At 40.7% G+C, this 15,381-nt stretch overlaps 1 protein-coding gene across 1 annotated transcript; it reads left to right on the top strand.

The window, feature by feature from the left end:
* Positions 1 to 232: 232 nt before the first annotated feature.
* Positions 233 to 13,854, top strand: LOC138043419 (smoothelin-like protein 1). Its single transcript, XM_068889680.1, has 7 exons — positions 233 to 365; positions 450 to 526; positions 7,392 to 8,450; positions 9,079 to 9,329; positions 10,505 to 10,601; positions 11,799 to 11,950; positions 12,673 to 13,854. Exons 2-7 carry the CDS (start codon positions 476 to 478, stop codon positions 12,818 to 12,820), a joined length of 1,758 nt encoding a protein of 585 aa, XP_068745781.1. The 5' UTR covers positions 233 to 365; positions 450 to 475; the 3' UTR covers positions 12,821 to 13,854.
* The last annotated feature ends 1,527 nt before the right edge of the window (positions 13,855 to 15,381 follow it).

Below are 15,381 nucleotides of genomic sequence, written 5' to 3'. Positions count from 1 at the left end.
CGAAGATGATTGATTTTCAAGCTCTTCTCCATGAATAGTGCCCTTGATTGCAATAAAAAATGTGCAAGTTACTTGGCACACTGATATTAATTCGCGATAAAGCGTATTTTAACGAACGTCTACCAAACAAGCTCTTCGTTAGAAACAGCCCGTCACGTGCGCAGCAGCTCAGTGTTACTCACAGTAAGTGTCACGATGTACTGCGTGGGATCAAGTTCATTTTGACGTCACGCCTACGTAACACTACTTTCAGCTTTTGAGCTTTGTGCGCTAAATCAAGGAGAATAAAAAAACAAACAAGCTTCTTGATTTGCATTCCAGTGATAGCTCAATTCGTGTCTTCATCTGATAATACCATTTCTTTGGTGGGTGCATGTTTGTCGCGCGTGAGAGTGCCCCAGTCTCGCGTTCTCGACAACTGTTTCGATTTTCTCTCCTTTCTGGTGTAGGGGTCAATCCTTGAAGAACGCTTTCGATGGCCACATTCGAGGAAATTCATCGCCAGGAATCGGCGCTTAAACAAAAGGTAAGCGAAATTCTTTTGTACTAAAATTGTGACCGGCCCGGACTTCGCGTAGCTGGGAAATTTATTTCTCTCTACCTTAGTATAAATGGTCAAGAGGTAAGAACTTTGAAGTGCAGTAGTGGATACAGCGGTACGCGACCGAGCGATGTTCTTTCAATGTAGCAAAAGAATTTTAAGCTGTTGAATGGCCATGTACAAAAAGGAATCACTATTTAATATTATTTGTCAGCACATAGTTGACGAGATATCGCTTCTGCAAAGCATGCCTTTTGTTCTTTCATATTAAACGCCCTTGCTACTTCTACATTTGATACGATATTTTCTTGCTTTGTAATATATGCAACATATGCTGTAGAATAGCATTAATTTAATCATCGTACGCATGGTTAAAGATTACATGTACATGGTTTCTTTACAATGGTGCGGTGAATGTATGCATACACAATGCAACTTTGTATTTTTGAACCAAGATATTTGCAATTTTAATATGCTCTGCTTAGGTTAGAATCTAATCAAGATTATCAACTTTTATACCAATATTGACGGCTTGCAAGGGAATTTGCAAACAATTTTGCGAGTGCATGCACGAATGTACACAATTTCGCCATAAAACGAACCTAAAGCCTTCCTCTAATAGTCTTTGCTAACTCGAAAACTGAAGTATCGATATTTCGATTGTTTTCCTATCAACCCAAAGTATCCGTTCAATTCACACTAATATTGAAGATGTTCTTATTTAAATCAAGATGTCCATCACTTGATTCGCCCGTGTCAGTGAATGGTTTGATCATTTTGATTTTTTTTTTCGGTGTAAACACCTTAGTTTTATTTGCTTGGGAAATCCGATTTATGTTCAATCTGCAGTGTCGGAATGTGTTTCGTGTTGTTTTATCGAAGTTTTTCATGCTCCAAGGAGTCTTGGACAGGTTTGTGGCCAAGTGACACTTAAACTTGCCGTATAAGCAATTAATGATCGTTGAATTTGTTCTTCTCCATTGTAAAGGTGATTGTTTAATTTCGTTTTTTTTTCTGGCACTTTGAGTCTCGAAAGGCTTGGGTTTGATCGATGTTTTCTTTCGAAGGTTTGCGTATTGTTGACAGAAATATTGACGCATTGACATCAGACAAGCTTTTGTTTCATTCCGTTTTCTGTAACTCTGTGATGACAAGTCAAGTCAAGGAAAATAAATGTTTCTTATCTGTTTTATGAAAGACAGACTTTAAACAAAAAGAAATGCTTTTAATGCTAGTCTCCGTTTAAATACAAGTGCAGGCTGGCGAAGGGAAGATATTCCTGACTTATCCCGTAAATTGCCCCAAAGTATTTCCCTCATGCGATTTTTGACACTGCACTTTTGTCAGCGCAGGATTTATATAAACTTGAATTTCCTAGACCTGTGTTCATTTCTGTGAAAAATGTTTACATTTGCATACAAAAGCGTTGGATTAAGTGCCTCGAATTGTTACAAGGAATGGTTGTTTTCGGTCCAGATGACCTTGATGTGAGAGACCCTCCAATAGTATCAGGCGCTTTTCCACAATACACGCGGCCGAGAGATTCATTTAAAATTAAGCCTCTTGAGCACCCCACTGTATGCGACGTCAAAGTGCTGGGAAATTTAATTTGCCGTTTAATATCCATGGTGCAAACGATTTCAAGGTCTTGACAGATCTTGCCGTGGTTTCGAATGTTCAGAAAAACAGCCTTTAATTTACATGAGCAGAAAATGGTTAAAATTAAATTTATTGAATATTTTAGGAGACCTATCATTAATCTCATGTGTATATGATTTCTTCTGCCTTTCCATACATCTAATTTGGCTATAAGTAACAAATAAATTAGTGAGGGACATTTTGCATATAATATTCCAATTATTACGATATCTTGTATCAGTTGTATGGTAAGGTGGACAAATTCCCCTGTCAAATATTATGTATGAGAATCGCACTGGAAATCTTTCCAAAAGCATTGTACTTGGTTGCAACGGAAAAAACGTGGTTCCAATTTACAGAATGAACGTTTATGATCTGAAATATATCCCTCCCTAGAAGGGAACATATGAACCAACTGAGATAGTACACCCAATCTGTAATATACCACAGAAAGGATGGCTGCGACACCGGGAAGTCCATCCCCTACTCTTCCCGAACAGTGTTTGCGGTCTTTAACGTCCCATGTTATTAATATATTGACAGCAAGAGTTGTGATACGGGGCCTACGGTTTATAGTCTTTATTGAGACGACTTGAAAGGCAAATCATTTGCAGATGTTATTAGGGCCAGGGTTAAGATTGGGCATTGACTAATTAACCCTTTCCTGGCACTTTCTCATCAATTAAGGGTATCTTTACACGACCCCGGGTTGCTGTTTACCCCGGGTCGAATCACCGCGGCGGGTAACCGTTTCACAGTCAAATGTTTATAAGAGTTTACATGAAAACACTAGTTGGAACTCGGGACTCGAGACTCGGGTTGACCCGGCTGGAAGGGTTGAAATTTCTTCATGTAAACACTGGCACATCTGACCCAGGATCCTTTGAACGTCACTCTTTTTGCGGTTCAGCGTGAGCAAAATGGCGGAGGCGAATGGGCATGAAGAGCGTGTAGAAAAAGTTTCGATGATTTTTTCCAAAAGTTTGTAAGCTCTGGCTTGTAAGTTCTGTTAGAATCGAAGTACACGGTGGGTGGCTTGGAGCTGTTGCTGTTGGAGCATGAGCATTAAAAACCCATGCAGCTGCGCACAAGCAAATAAACTTGGTAAAATGGCTGATAACGTTAGCACGAATTGATGATTCTGATGGTTGCATGGTTGGTCCGCCATTTTCCTCACTGACAAGTATTTACCAGCCCTTTCAACCGAGCGTAAAAGGAACTGCCCCGGGTCAGCCGCTGGCCTATTGTAAACGTAAAATTCGACGCTGAACTGACCCGGGTCGGTGTCCAACCCGGGCTCGTGCGAAGAGACCCTAAGTTTAAAGACCCAGAGTGTCATGGGCCGGTCATCGTTCGAAGCCGCGGCCCAGTTCGGCGATTTTAATCCACACTGGAACTTGTCGGAAACATTTGATCCCGGTTTTGTGCAATCTGCGATGTTAATGAATTTCACAAATTCTCAATTAAACTGTTTTGCAGTGATATCGAATATGTTGAATTGATTCTAGAAACATCCGTCTAGGAATATTCGGACACCGGTACGTCTATGTTCATTAGATGGTTAAAACATCTTGCAAAAACTCGGGTATGTATGACATGTGTTTCGAGAACATTCTGTAGAGTTTGGTAAAGTTTTGATTTCTTAGAGCAGTCCATTTTTTCGGCAATAGAATGGCACCTATAGAGGTTAAAACAGCGATGATGACTGGTTTGCACTGCTAACTCTGCCTGCGGATTCCGAAAGTTCTTTTATCTTCCCCATGTTTTTCTCTTTTTTTATTGTTAAATCATATTTTCTTATTTTTGGATTGGACCGGACAGGCTCTGGGTCTCTACGGACCTGGATCTGCCAGCAAACGTTGGTTTTCTTCGCGGTGTTTTCTTGTTATGTATTTGAACGTATTTATAAGCGACGTTTGCCTTAAGAGAAGCATGTACGTTTTCTTGTTTTTGCCCAACAATGACTTTTTTGTGCTGTCATCGGAAAGTACTTAAGACTCTTGTTCCTGTTGCTTATCATCTGATAGTGCATTGTAATGATAACATTCGCTTTTTTATTTCCGGCAACAGAAAAACAGCAACTAAGGAAATTGTTGCTAACAAGCTTCTCGACCTGATCCAGGGAGCATTTTGCAGATAAGTTCACGTGAACATCTTCAGACCAGCCCACGTCACCTTTCGATACGATTTGCTGAAGGATTGAGCGAGGCCTTAATGTTGCGTAAATAGTTATGAGTTCCGTTGCATCCTTTGCCGGGTTTTTCGATAATTTTGTTTGTTTGCAACTGTTGTGTTTTACACCCCCACTGTGGATAAATTTTGATTCAAAGTTGTATTTTATTTTTTGGTGTAAATATATTGCTTCATCTGTGATGTGAAATCGATATGGTGCGTTATATTGATGCGCCTTTGAGTTGCATTCGGGACAATATGGTCTACATTTTTTTTAACAAAATAGACACAACAGTCGCTGTGCATGCTCTGTTTAAAGTTCGGTCGATTCTTTACCGCTCTCTGCAAATCCGCTATCGTCGTCCAAATCTCAAAAAGGCGAATTAGAAAAGATAGACAGCTTCAGGAACTTCGGTGACTTTGTCAAAATTTAACGCTGGGCAATATTATTCATCTTTCAAAACGACTTACATTAAATTTGAAATGACGTTTTCGTTGACATCGCTGTCTTAGACTCTTAAAATCCTCTTAAAATTCTTGTTAACGCAGATTTTGAATTTTTTCTTTTTTTAATATCCCTGTAAAATCACTTGAACTGAGACGTTTGGCTGTCGTCAGCAACGTTAATTTGCAGAGGTCATTCTTTGAATTTCACGACTTCACGACATGATTTCACGGCTGCTTTCATCGCTATATGGATAGAAACTTAAAAGCCACGGCTAACTTCTCTAAGGAAATAACTATTGTTATAGGAAGTTCACTAAATTAGCGGGTGAGAGCGCTTCATCGTAACTCCGGGTGAGTGAGTTTGTGTGTGGTCTGTGGGTGGAAAGGTGCGGTTGTCTGAAGCTCCCACTAATACCGGCGTCCCACGCCCTGCTTCTGCTCTCTCTTGTAAGAAACCCTCAAGGGCCCACGGACGGATTTTTCGAGCGTTGCTAGGGAAGTGAAATGTTACTTCCGGTGACTGACGCCATCATATAGTGAGCTGACCAGAAAACCCACCCACAAGCAAAAATCACCGCACGAACTGCTGTTTCCATCCAAGATTTTTCCTCGCCCTTTCTCGTGCTCGTTCTCAGATCAACTGCGCATGCGTAAACGAACTGGCTTCCGGCTTGAGAAAAAAGCTAAATTTCCGGCGGTTTTAAACTGAATTATTATTATTTTTATATGGCACGTTTCATCCCCAAATATAGAATATAGCTATGCATTGATATTTTAAAATCATCTTTTTGAAAAAGTTATGGGTATTTCAGTATCGTTTATGTCTTTAAAAAGAACATTTTTCAAAATAAAAAGAAAACCATGCTTGGCTGGATGCAAAAACGAATACAAATTATCAAACCATCGATTAAATACCCAAATTGCGTAGCACGGAGACAAATTTAGAGTTTTCTTTTATTGGTCCCGTGACCATGGGTGTGGTATGATGACGTCATATTTAGGGTCATTGGCTTACAAAAGTTGGAAACTGACCAAAATAATGCCAAATTCTCTCAAATTACTTAACCATTACATCCTTAGCAACGCACCCCAAAAAATACTTATTACCAATGCAACTCGGCTCTTCTCTCTGGAAGCCAGTTTTTTTTTACTTTGGAAGTAGAATTAGGAGTAGAATTGGAGTCTAATCGCGTGCTGTCGGGTTCGTATGTGTGACACCCGCGTTCTCGTGAGACCCATTTCGTCAAAAGCGTTTTCCATAATGGCTTAGCCCGGCTCAAATAAACCAAACATGAAAACTGCCAATCTGCGATCCCACTCTTCTCATGTTAACGCCCCGGACACAAATAGCTTGAGATTTCCTTGCTACAGAAGCTCCCTCTTGCTTCTTAACAACGCAACTAAGATGTTAAACTTCTTGCTTCTTTAACCTTCTCAAAACGCATCAATTTTCAACAAGGGCAGATTAAGCGAAAATGATGGACAGATTGTCGATGCAATGAAATACAGACTTCCCACCCACCTGACTGCCCACGACTCTCAGTCGATAGTGGCTGTTGTAACGTGTTTGATACTAGAGACGCCTAATTCATTTGGGAAGAACTCGGGCAAACGTTTTGCTAACGAATTTAACTGACGCACAAAATATGTTTGCCCAAGTTTGTTCCAGACGGATTATGCGTTTTATGTAGTTCGTTCCGTTTTTGCACTGGCCGGATACCATGAAAGACGCCTAATTCGTCTGGACGGATTATGCGTCTCTAGTATAAACCGACCAATTGTTTAAGGAGCCATCACTCCTCTACTGCAGTTTAATAAGTTTGAAGCTCATACTAACTGCGAAAACAATAGCATTCGCCTGGCAGGCACTTCTTAATTCGTATGTGCCCCAAAAATGTGTAGGCACTTGCTAAACCAATCACATGCAGTCTAAATTAGTTTTGCGGCTTTTCCCTCGTTTAGGGCCGACTGCACGACGTTGCATGGTTGCTTCAAATTAAAATCGCTCCTTATATATACTTTGTCTTGACTGAGTAATTGACTTCCATATGCTTTCGATAATGGCCGTTTTTATACTAGAGACGCATAATCCGTCCAGGCGGATTATGCGTCTCTCACGCTATTCGTCTAGTGTAAAGACGGGACGAACTATACAAGACACATAATCCGTCTGGACGAACTCAAGGAAACATTTTTTGTTCGTCTGGTTATGCGTCTCTGGTATAAAGACGGGCACAACACGCATTATTCGTATGCGTTCAAGACGCACAACGAGAGATATTTCGTCTAGATGGATAATGCGTCTTTTATCCATCTTTATACTAGAGACGCATAACCAGACGAACAACAAATGTTTGCCCAAGTTTAGACGGATAATGCGTCTCTACTGTAAAGATTTAAAGAGTTAAGATGCATAATATTAATCGTCTTCGCCATGGGTAGTTTTTTTAAATTAAATATAAAGCCTTTTAAAAACACATCGGTTGTTTTCAGTTTCATGCGACTGGAATACGTAAAGTATTGTAGCACTCTTATAATTTGAGAGAGAGAAGTGCGATATCCACTGACGTTATATTTCTTGTTAATTTGGCAGTTGGAGGGGACAAAAAATATCACCGAACGAAGAAAACTACGAGCCGAACTACGAGAACTGAAGGAGAAGAAAGAAAAACTAACTGATGAAAATGGGAATATTACTAAAGCGCCTTCAATGGCTTCCAAGTTTACCATGTCTGTGAACAGCGCAGAAAAAGACAGATACCAAGAACGGGCTATTATTATCAAAAGAGACGAAAGCCCGGCTAGGAAAGAGAATGTTGCACCTCCACAATCCAAATACACTCGTAGCACGTTTAATTTTAAGGTCGCCAACACGGATGATAAAACATCCGAGAGCAATTTGAACCGGCGTCACATCAAATCGAGCCTCGAGGAGAAGCAAAGAAAGAATCAAGATTTAAAAATCAACCACAACGCTGATTTAAAACCAGAGAAAGACAACGAAGACGGAGAGCCGAAGCGAATGTCTCGAAGATCGTCACTGGCAGAATTGTTCAAGCTAGATCAGTGTAGGAGTAGAGAGCAGAGTCCTTCGTCTGCGTCGCACGTGACGGGTACATCTACGCCAATGGTTCACCATCGATTGCCTGTGGAGACGCAGCAGGATACTAAGACCAAACAAGACCTAATGCAGAATCTGGGAAGGTTGCGAGGGAGGCGGCGATCTGTGCGCGAGATCGAGAAGAAAGACGAACTGGATGGACTGATGTACGTGAAGAGTGGTGACACGGTCAAGTTGGTGAGTACCTCAGAAGGAGACGAGCAGATCAAAGAGCATCGGAAGATACGACGCTCCTCTCGCAAGGAAAGCCACGAGAAGCTAAAGATTGAAGATAACACCATCAGTAGCCGAAGTGAAACTGAACTTGCGGCCATTCAAGAAAGCCCTCGAACACCTAAGGACTCACCTCATTTCGGATTTACGAGGCAAGAGCCTCCCAAGACAGAGGAACCTCCCAAAACGAGGATATGGCAGCCACCACCAAGGACTGATGCACCCAAGCCGACCTCATCAGGGAGGCAATGGTCGAATCCAGCTGCGCTCAGTCAGAAACCCACCAGGCCCAACTCATTTCTACCTTCTAAAAATGAAGTAAGTTGTACTCGTTAAGTGTAGCGAGAGGTGTTTTCATGTCAAAGAGCACTTTAAAAGAATGATATATCTTCCACTGAGCGTTGTGTGATTTGGAAACAGTCTTAATATTTAGTCTCTTCGGTGTCCTCTTCAGTCTTTCTTCATTATAACACCATTTGCATTTTACTTTCGCTCTCTTTGCTAGCTCCCAATATTTCATACTGATTTGGCGCGGCCGTAAACTTTGTCAAAACAGCCCCAAATGTCTTAAGCTGATTTCAAAAGTAAGCCCAGAGCCTGAGTAAGAGTTCTTTGGCGTCATAAAGATTATTTTTCATCGGTGCCACTCACCGCGCAGGAATTACCTTGCTCCTTCTTAACAGTGTCGATTCCGTTCTAGATATCCTTCGGCTCAAGTCGTTTCGCTGAGTTCTCTTGTGGGCAAAGGCGGATCGAAACTCTGAAGCGTCAGTTATGCAGGCTAACAAACAAATGAACGATGATCTGAAGAAGAAAATTTGCGCCATGATTTGTAATCGAGACGTTTGCGCATCTGGTCGAATTGTGTGAGAAACTTGGGGCTCCATTGCAATTTTTGTTTGAAAGAGAGGATCTCAGTTATAGATGGCGCTGGCTTTTTTTTCAGGGTGCTAAATTTGGACAAAAAGGAGGCATGGGGTCTGTAAAGGATCGCATGGCTTTCTTCAAAAAAGCTGAAGAGGACGAGAAAAAAGCCAAAGAGAAGCAGTTCACGCAGAAAAAACCACCAACCCCGACATCTGTTAACAGGTTTAGCGCGCCATCACCGACTAGCCCAACAAGTTCATCAGGTTTGACGAGTCCAGCAACTACGACTGAGAAAGTATCGCTCAAGAAAGCACCAGATCCTAACAAAACGTAAGTGGGAGAATATGTACATAACGCATGCATGTACACATAGCGGCGTCACCACACACTCTCCCCTCCCTGCCAAGACAAAAAGCTTGGTTTGTAAATGAGTAGTATTTAATTCAAAAGTCTTTTCCGTTTTTCGTTCGTGCTTTAGCAAAAAGCAGTATCAGATCAAAGAAAAGATGTCAAAGAGGTCGATGGCTTGTACATGTTTATCGAGCATTTGTTGTAGAGCATGATACTTTTAAGGAGGAGAAAGCAAGTTTGTTTTTGTTTCTCTGTCGAAGCGTCATTCAATCTTTGTGTTGTGAGTTTTTGCTTAAAGATGATTATAACCCAAAAACTGCTCCTCTTGACTAAACTTAAGACTTTGCTTTCCTTCCTGCATAGATTACAGTTAAATTTTACATTCTCACCCACATGCTTTAATAAATATACCGAAACGAGACTTTTCAAGCTACGTTGAAGAAAAACTGAAACATACTAAAAGACTCAAATCGATAGATTCCATAAAGGAGAAGTTTAGTTTACATTTTTAGTGAGATTAATGATTGCTAGAGACCTCACAGTCCTAGAGTTCCTCCTCGCTTGTTTTTACGTTTATTTCTTTACGTCATTATCTATCTTATTCCTGCTCTGTAGTGTAAGCTTCTTTGGCCAGTGATAGTGTTGTATCAAATACTAAGTTGACACTTAATTATTAAAGGAGGAAAAGAGAGAGATTTTAGGGGCGTTGGCCGGAGTATGTAAATTTCACAAAAGTTATTTTTAGATTGGAAGTCTATCTACCAAGACGTCCGCTATTATTTAAAAGCATGACGTCATACAAACCTATCGGGCATTGTGTAATGGCGGCTGTTGGAAATCGCGGAAGTCGTGAAAGTCGAATGTATTATTCATCCAACAAGCCATTAGATTCTCAAGAAATTGTAGAATCTCCCACTTCGGTTTTTGAGGCAAGATCATGATATACCAATTTCCTTCCTTGCTTCTGAAACTCGTTTCCGCCCACAAGCCACTGAAAACGCCGTTTTGAGTCCTTTTGACTTTGCAGGCATATCGGGAAACGGACTTCCGTAAAAATAACATCACTCCAAGGGCTAGGCTGGGCGAGTCCCTCTCACACTCCTTAATTTTCGCTTGGTTGATAGCATTACAGCCTACGTTTGCTTTATCCGCAGTCCGAGAGACCTGAAAAAGAAACCACAACTAAAGAGGCAGATGTCTGTATCGTCTTTGATCCTGACGTGGTGTAAAGATGTCACACAAGGATACGAGGTACGGGTTGCGATAAGTGTGTGGTGTGAGTGGACTGAGTTTCAACTGATCGAGGTGCCGTTAAACCGAAACCCAAGTATTTATTTTAACCAATCACAGCAGGCGGAGAGAAACAAATAAACCTATCACAATTCGGAACAATTACGCGCAGCGGTCCTTAAGCGCGGGAAATTGCTTGCGAGGAAAGCTCTCTGCCTCAAAAGAATTAGTTAGTGATTTGTAAGCCAAACGTTTCGCGAAAAAATCCATATGATAAACTGGACACCACTCGGAGATAAAGAGAGTTCAGTAACAAAAACATAATTGGTGCGCTGGGCTCATACGTCCATCCTAACGTCGGAATGCAACCGAGTGGCTTCTTCCGAATGCCAAGGATAATAATTTAAGTTAATTTGTCATGTAAGATTTGTAGTTGGGTAGCGAGGTTCCACTAGTACTGTCAGTGTGAATGTGAAAATCGTTCGGTCTATGAAAACGCCATGACACCGTAATTGTTGAAACCTGTATATAGCCATGTTTTTGTGACTCCTTGGCCAGATTGATGATGATTAGAAATCTGACAGCTATATCTCCTATTCCTTTTGCTTCAGATAAAGACATCAGATCAATAATTATGAGCAAAGTCCAAGATTTGTAGCGGACTAAGCGATAACTGCTGTTCAAATGAGAGACGCATTAATTTATAGGCGAATCAGTTCCTTTCGGGGTATGGGAGCTGCACAGAACCTGCGTTAAGCGTTCAGAAGCGGCGAAATGGGCTAGTTTCGAATTGTGCAGAAGGAAAAGAACAGAGTCGAGGTTCTGATGAATAACCAGCTTTTGTTTTGTTCTAAACAAAGGAAAGTGCAAATTATTCCCTTGAACCTCGACTCTGTTCTCTTGTTTCTGCACAATTCGAAACTAGCCTATTTCGTCGCATTGGAGAAATGGAAGAAGTTGTTTTAGCAATAATTTGCTTGAATGAGAAACACAAAATCGTGTCGCTCGTGCTTTATGCAGATTTGCCGTGCCCTGCAAATCAAAATAATTGCTTGAGAAGCATTCGCTCATAGTGTCCAAGCTCTCCTCTCCCCTACCCCCTGTATTCTCACTCAGTTACATGTTGAAGTTATTCCGCTGGTTGGGATCAAAGAACATCGGAGACAGCAGTCCTGTTTAATATCTGTTTTGCTCAGTTTTGTGTTCTTTCTTCCACAGGGAGTAAATATCACCAATTTCAGCGGTAGTTTTAGTAATGGTTTAGCATTCTGTGCTTTGATACATAAATTCAATCCGGACAAGTTTGACTACACTTCACTTTCAGCGGAAAATAGAGAGTACAATTTTCAACTGGCGTTCGACACTGGAGAGTAAGTGCACATTGCTAAAAGTACATTTAAGCTTTCGGTTATTATTTCCATTGGTACAACTCTTTCCCAGTTAAGGGACGAACGCCTGAAAAAACCCATGGCCGGACAAGACTGGATTTTTGTCAGGCTTTCTTCCCAATTGCTTAATTATAAGTTGCTGCGTAATTTAGCATTGGTGATCTCCAACTCTCATGCATTTCAATTTCCGCATTTCGAGTATTTTAATCAATATCATTCAGATCGAAGTCTACAGAAGTTAGTATCGTAGTTGCTCTTTGGCCTCATGAATTCGTTGTCGCCTACCGTATTAAGTGGATTAACGCCGCGGCGTTTATTAAATCTTTGAGCATGTCCGATGCGGCGTTTATTCTAGGGCGGTGTTTATTTCAAATTCACATTTCTTAAATCACTGACAACAATTAAGGTAGATCATTTGTAAACGTTATTTAAAACAGAAACACGTTAAAAGTTCCAATAGAATCGTAATTGTTAGGCTTGTGATCAACGTTCAGAGACTTAAACGTGTACTTGTTTTTTTTCTCACGATCTTCGAATAAACGCCGCATTCTTCTGCGGCGTTTAATGGGGTAAATATACGGTATATGCTCACCGTTTTTTCAGCGTGCGTTTTAGCATTAAATGTGAACTAAAATGGAACCGTTACACTGCACTGTGTCATTTAAAACTGTAGGTAAACTCTTACGTTTGCATTTTATTTTCAGGTCTGTTGGAATTCCAGCTCTTCTTGACGTGGAAGATATGATTCGACTCAAAAAACCCGAGCCACGTAGCGTGCAATGCTATGTTCAAATGATATTTAGTAAATATCGACCGAAAGACTTGGACATGTCTAATCTTATCATAGCTTAAATCTCCTTTATTTTTATCGTTTTGGATGAGCGGTCTTGATTTAGTTGGAGGCTTTCAGTCTGTTTCTGACAAAGTCATTGCTATGTAATGTTTGTATCACTTAATTTAACCCCAACCGGTTTCGGTTTCCAGTAGGTAAAGCTTTAAATGGTTTCTGTCAGATTGCGGCTTCCTGTCCTTCGTAGCTTAACTGAACCTCATAAAAAATGACTTCTCAGAGAATAAGTCGTATGGCTTGTAGCCTCAGACTGAGATAAGGGCCCGGGCAAAGGCTCCAACACCCGTTCGATTTTGTTGAACGATGTCGACTGCTGGGGTGGGCAAACAGTTTCAACACATCATCAACATTTGATTTCAACAAAGCTTCACGAGAGGCCTTGTATTACGTCCCAGGCTGCATCCGCGGTTGTTACTATGGATACGGGTATGACGCTTACCCAACAATGTTGAAAGATTTTAACTTCATTCGACATTCGCGTTAACAAACGAAGTGTTGAATTTTTGCTGAAGCAAAGTTTAAACGCTTTTAAACTCATTCAACATCGATTCAAGTTTCAACGCGGTTTCAACATGGCTGTTCAACAAAATCGGACGAATGTTGAAGCAAATTTTGATGCCGTTTTCCGGGATTTTAAAGTATCTCTGGCTGGTTCCGAAGCAGGTTGTCCCACCACGACTGCGCGAATTTCCCAAGCGGTCTCCAAGGATAAAAATTATGTTTCCTTGGGACAAAACATAACTGAAGTAAACAAAGATTAATCTTGGCTTCAGGATTTGATAGCAAGTTATAATAATGGGTTATACTTCTTTGAGAAGGACATTATTGCCGACCTTGAGTCGATGCGGATAATTCGTGAATGTGACTTTCCAAGGTTGCATGGTGCGTTTTGGTCATCATGCTACCTGTTTCTTTGGATTTTTTTTCACTTGTGAATTGTGTTAAAAGTTTGAAATTGAGTTGAATTTTGTTAGCGTAGTTACTCACTTTTATTATCAGTTGTTTGAAAGTTCAATAAAGTTCTTTTCGCAAAATATGTATTTGGTTAATAATGTGGTTATTAGTGGTTAAATAGTTATTAATTAGTTATTAGTGGTTAATATCATTGTGGCCATTTCTGGTTAACTGAATGGCCTTTGTGACTGCTTTGTCCCATAACATTGTTAAGTTAAATGCCTCTGAATTTCGAGGACAACGAAATATTTGACAGCAATTTTCCTGTTTCGTACACCGTGCAGCAACCCGGAAAGGAGCGATACTAGGTCATGTAATGAACATTGCCAACATTAAATCTGTACCTTAAAAATTGAACGCACTCCACTGATCTTTGATTATATCTAGAACTAATTTATTGATTTCATAACCCTACGCTGGATAGTTCCTCCACTTGGAACTTCCTCAGACTACTGAGTTGTTTGCTCGGCTCCATGTCTTGCATTTGTGATAGTTGCTTCTTCTGAAGGAGAGTATAAAAAGGATTATTAGCCAAATAAATACCTAGGTATTAGAAGAGTTTCGAATTGTACGATTGAAAAACAAAAGCACAGAGTCTAGTTAGTTCACGGAAATAATTTGCATTTTCTTGTTCAATGACCTTTGTTTTCCGCTTGAATCGAAAGAATTATCTTCGGCCAAACAACGATTTTTCTCAGTTATTAGGATGGTCGAATGGAATCTTTTAAAGACTGTGCACTCGAAATTTGTTCTACTGAGTTGCCGAGATTGCAGAAGTAGACGATTTTTTCTGAGGCTCATGGATTCGCCTCCTATCTTGGTGTGCCAAGTTTCATACGCATGTGCAAGTTTTAAGACGTCCACGCAAAGTGTTTCTACGGTAGCAGGTGTCTTCAAGTCTCGTTTCCTTTGAACGTTAACACAATATTAGAAGCGAGTCCTCGAAATTTTTAAAGTAAAGTGTTTCGTTTTCTTATTATTTTAAGGGTGGGTGGAAGGAGTTTTCCCTTTACCTTCAAGTTCAAAATTGCATTCACTTTTTTTCTGGCCATTTTGAAGTTAACTGGAGCAAATCATCACTTCTTAACCTTCGCTGAAGGGTCGACTAGGATATGACATGTGCAAAATGAGATTTGACAGGAGCTACGAGCGGGACGTAGAGAAACAACCAGGGAAGCCAAGGTGGGCCTACGAAGAACGTGTGCGTCGAGAAAAGCAATAAATTTAGTCGACTAAGGGCCTGTTAAGCTGTTCCGCACCAATGCGTTTTCGAAAACCTCCGGTTCCCTGAAAACGAACACAAAGATCTGCGTCCACACTAGCATTTTCACATCGTTTTCGGCACTAGCTACTGAAAATAGAGAGATCTAAAGATGCGTTTTTGTTATCAGGCTTTGTTTTTCATCTTAGCGCGCGGGAAGGTGAGGCAAGCATGTGATTATGACATCACGCGTATTCGAAAATCTCCGTTTTCGCCGTCCACACTAGAACGATTGACTTCCGTTTTCAAAAGTCTCCACTTTCAAAAGCGTTTTCGAAAACCTCCGTTTTCGATCGTTTTAGTGTGGGCGGTCATATATAAACGGAGGTTTTCGAAAATGCGTTAATG

This window comes from Montipora capricornis, chromosome 3 (genome assembly GCF_036669925.1).
Source record: "Montipora capricornis isolate CH-2021 chromosome 3, ASM3666992v2, whole genome shotgun sequence".
NCBI lineage: Eukaryota > Metazoa > Cnidaria > Anthozoa > Scleractinia > Acroporidae > Montipora > Montipora capricornis.
This window is presented reverse-complemented; position numbering and strand designations above follow the sequence as displayed.

Coding starts and splice junctions, on each gene's coding strand:
- LOC138043419 (XM_068889680.1), top strand. CDS start 476: ATGGCCACATTCGAGGAAATTCATCGCCAGGAATCGGCGCTTAAACAA. Junction 8,451..9,078: donor TTCTACCTTCTAAAAATGAA/GTAAGTTGTACT, acceptor CTTTTTTTTCAG/GGTGCTAAATTTGGACAAAA. Junction 11,951..12,672: donor CTGGCGTTCGACACTGGAGA/GTAAGTGCACAT, acceptor TTTTATTTTCAG/GTCTGTTGGAATTCCAGCTC.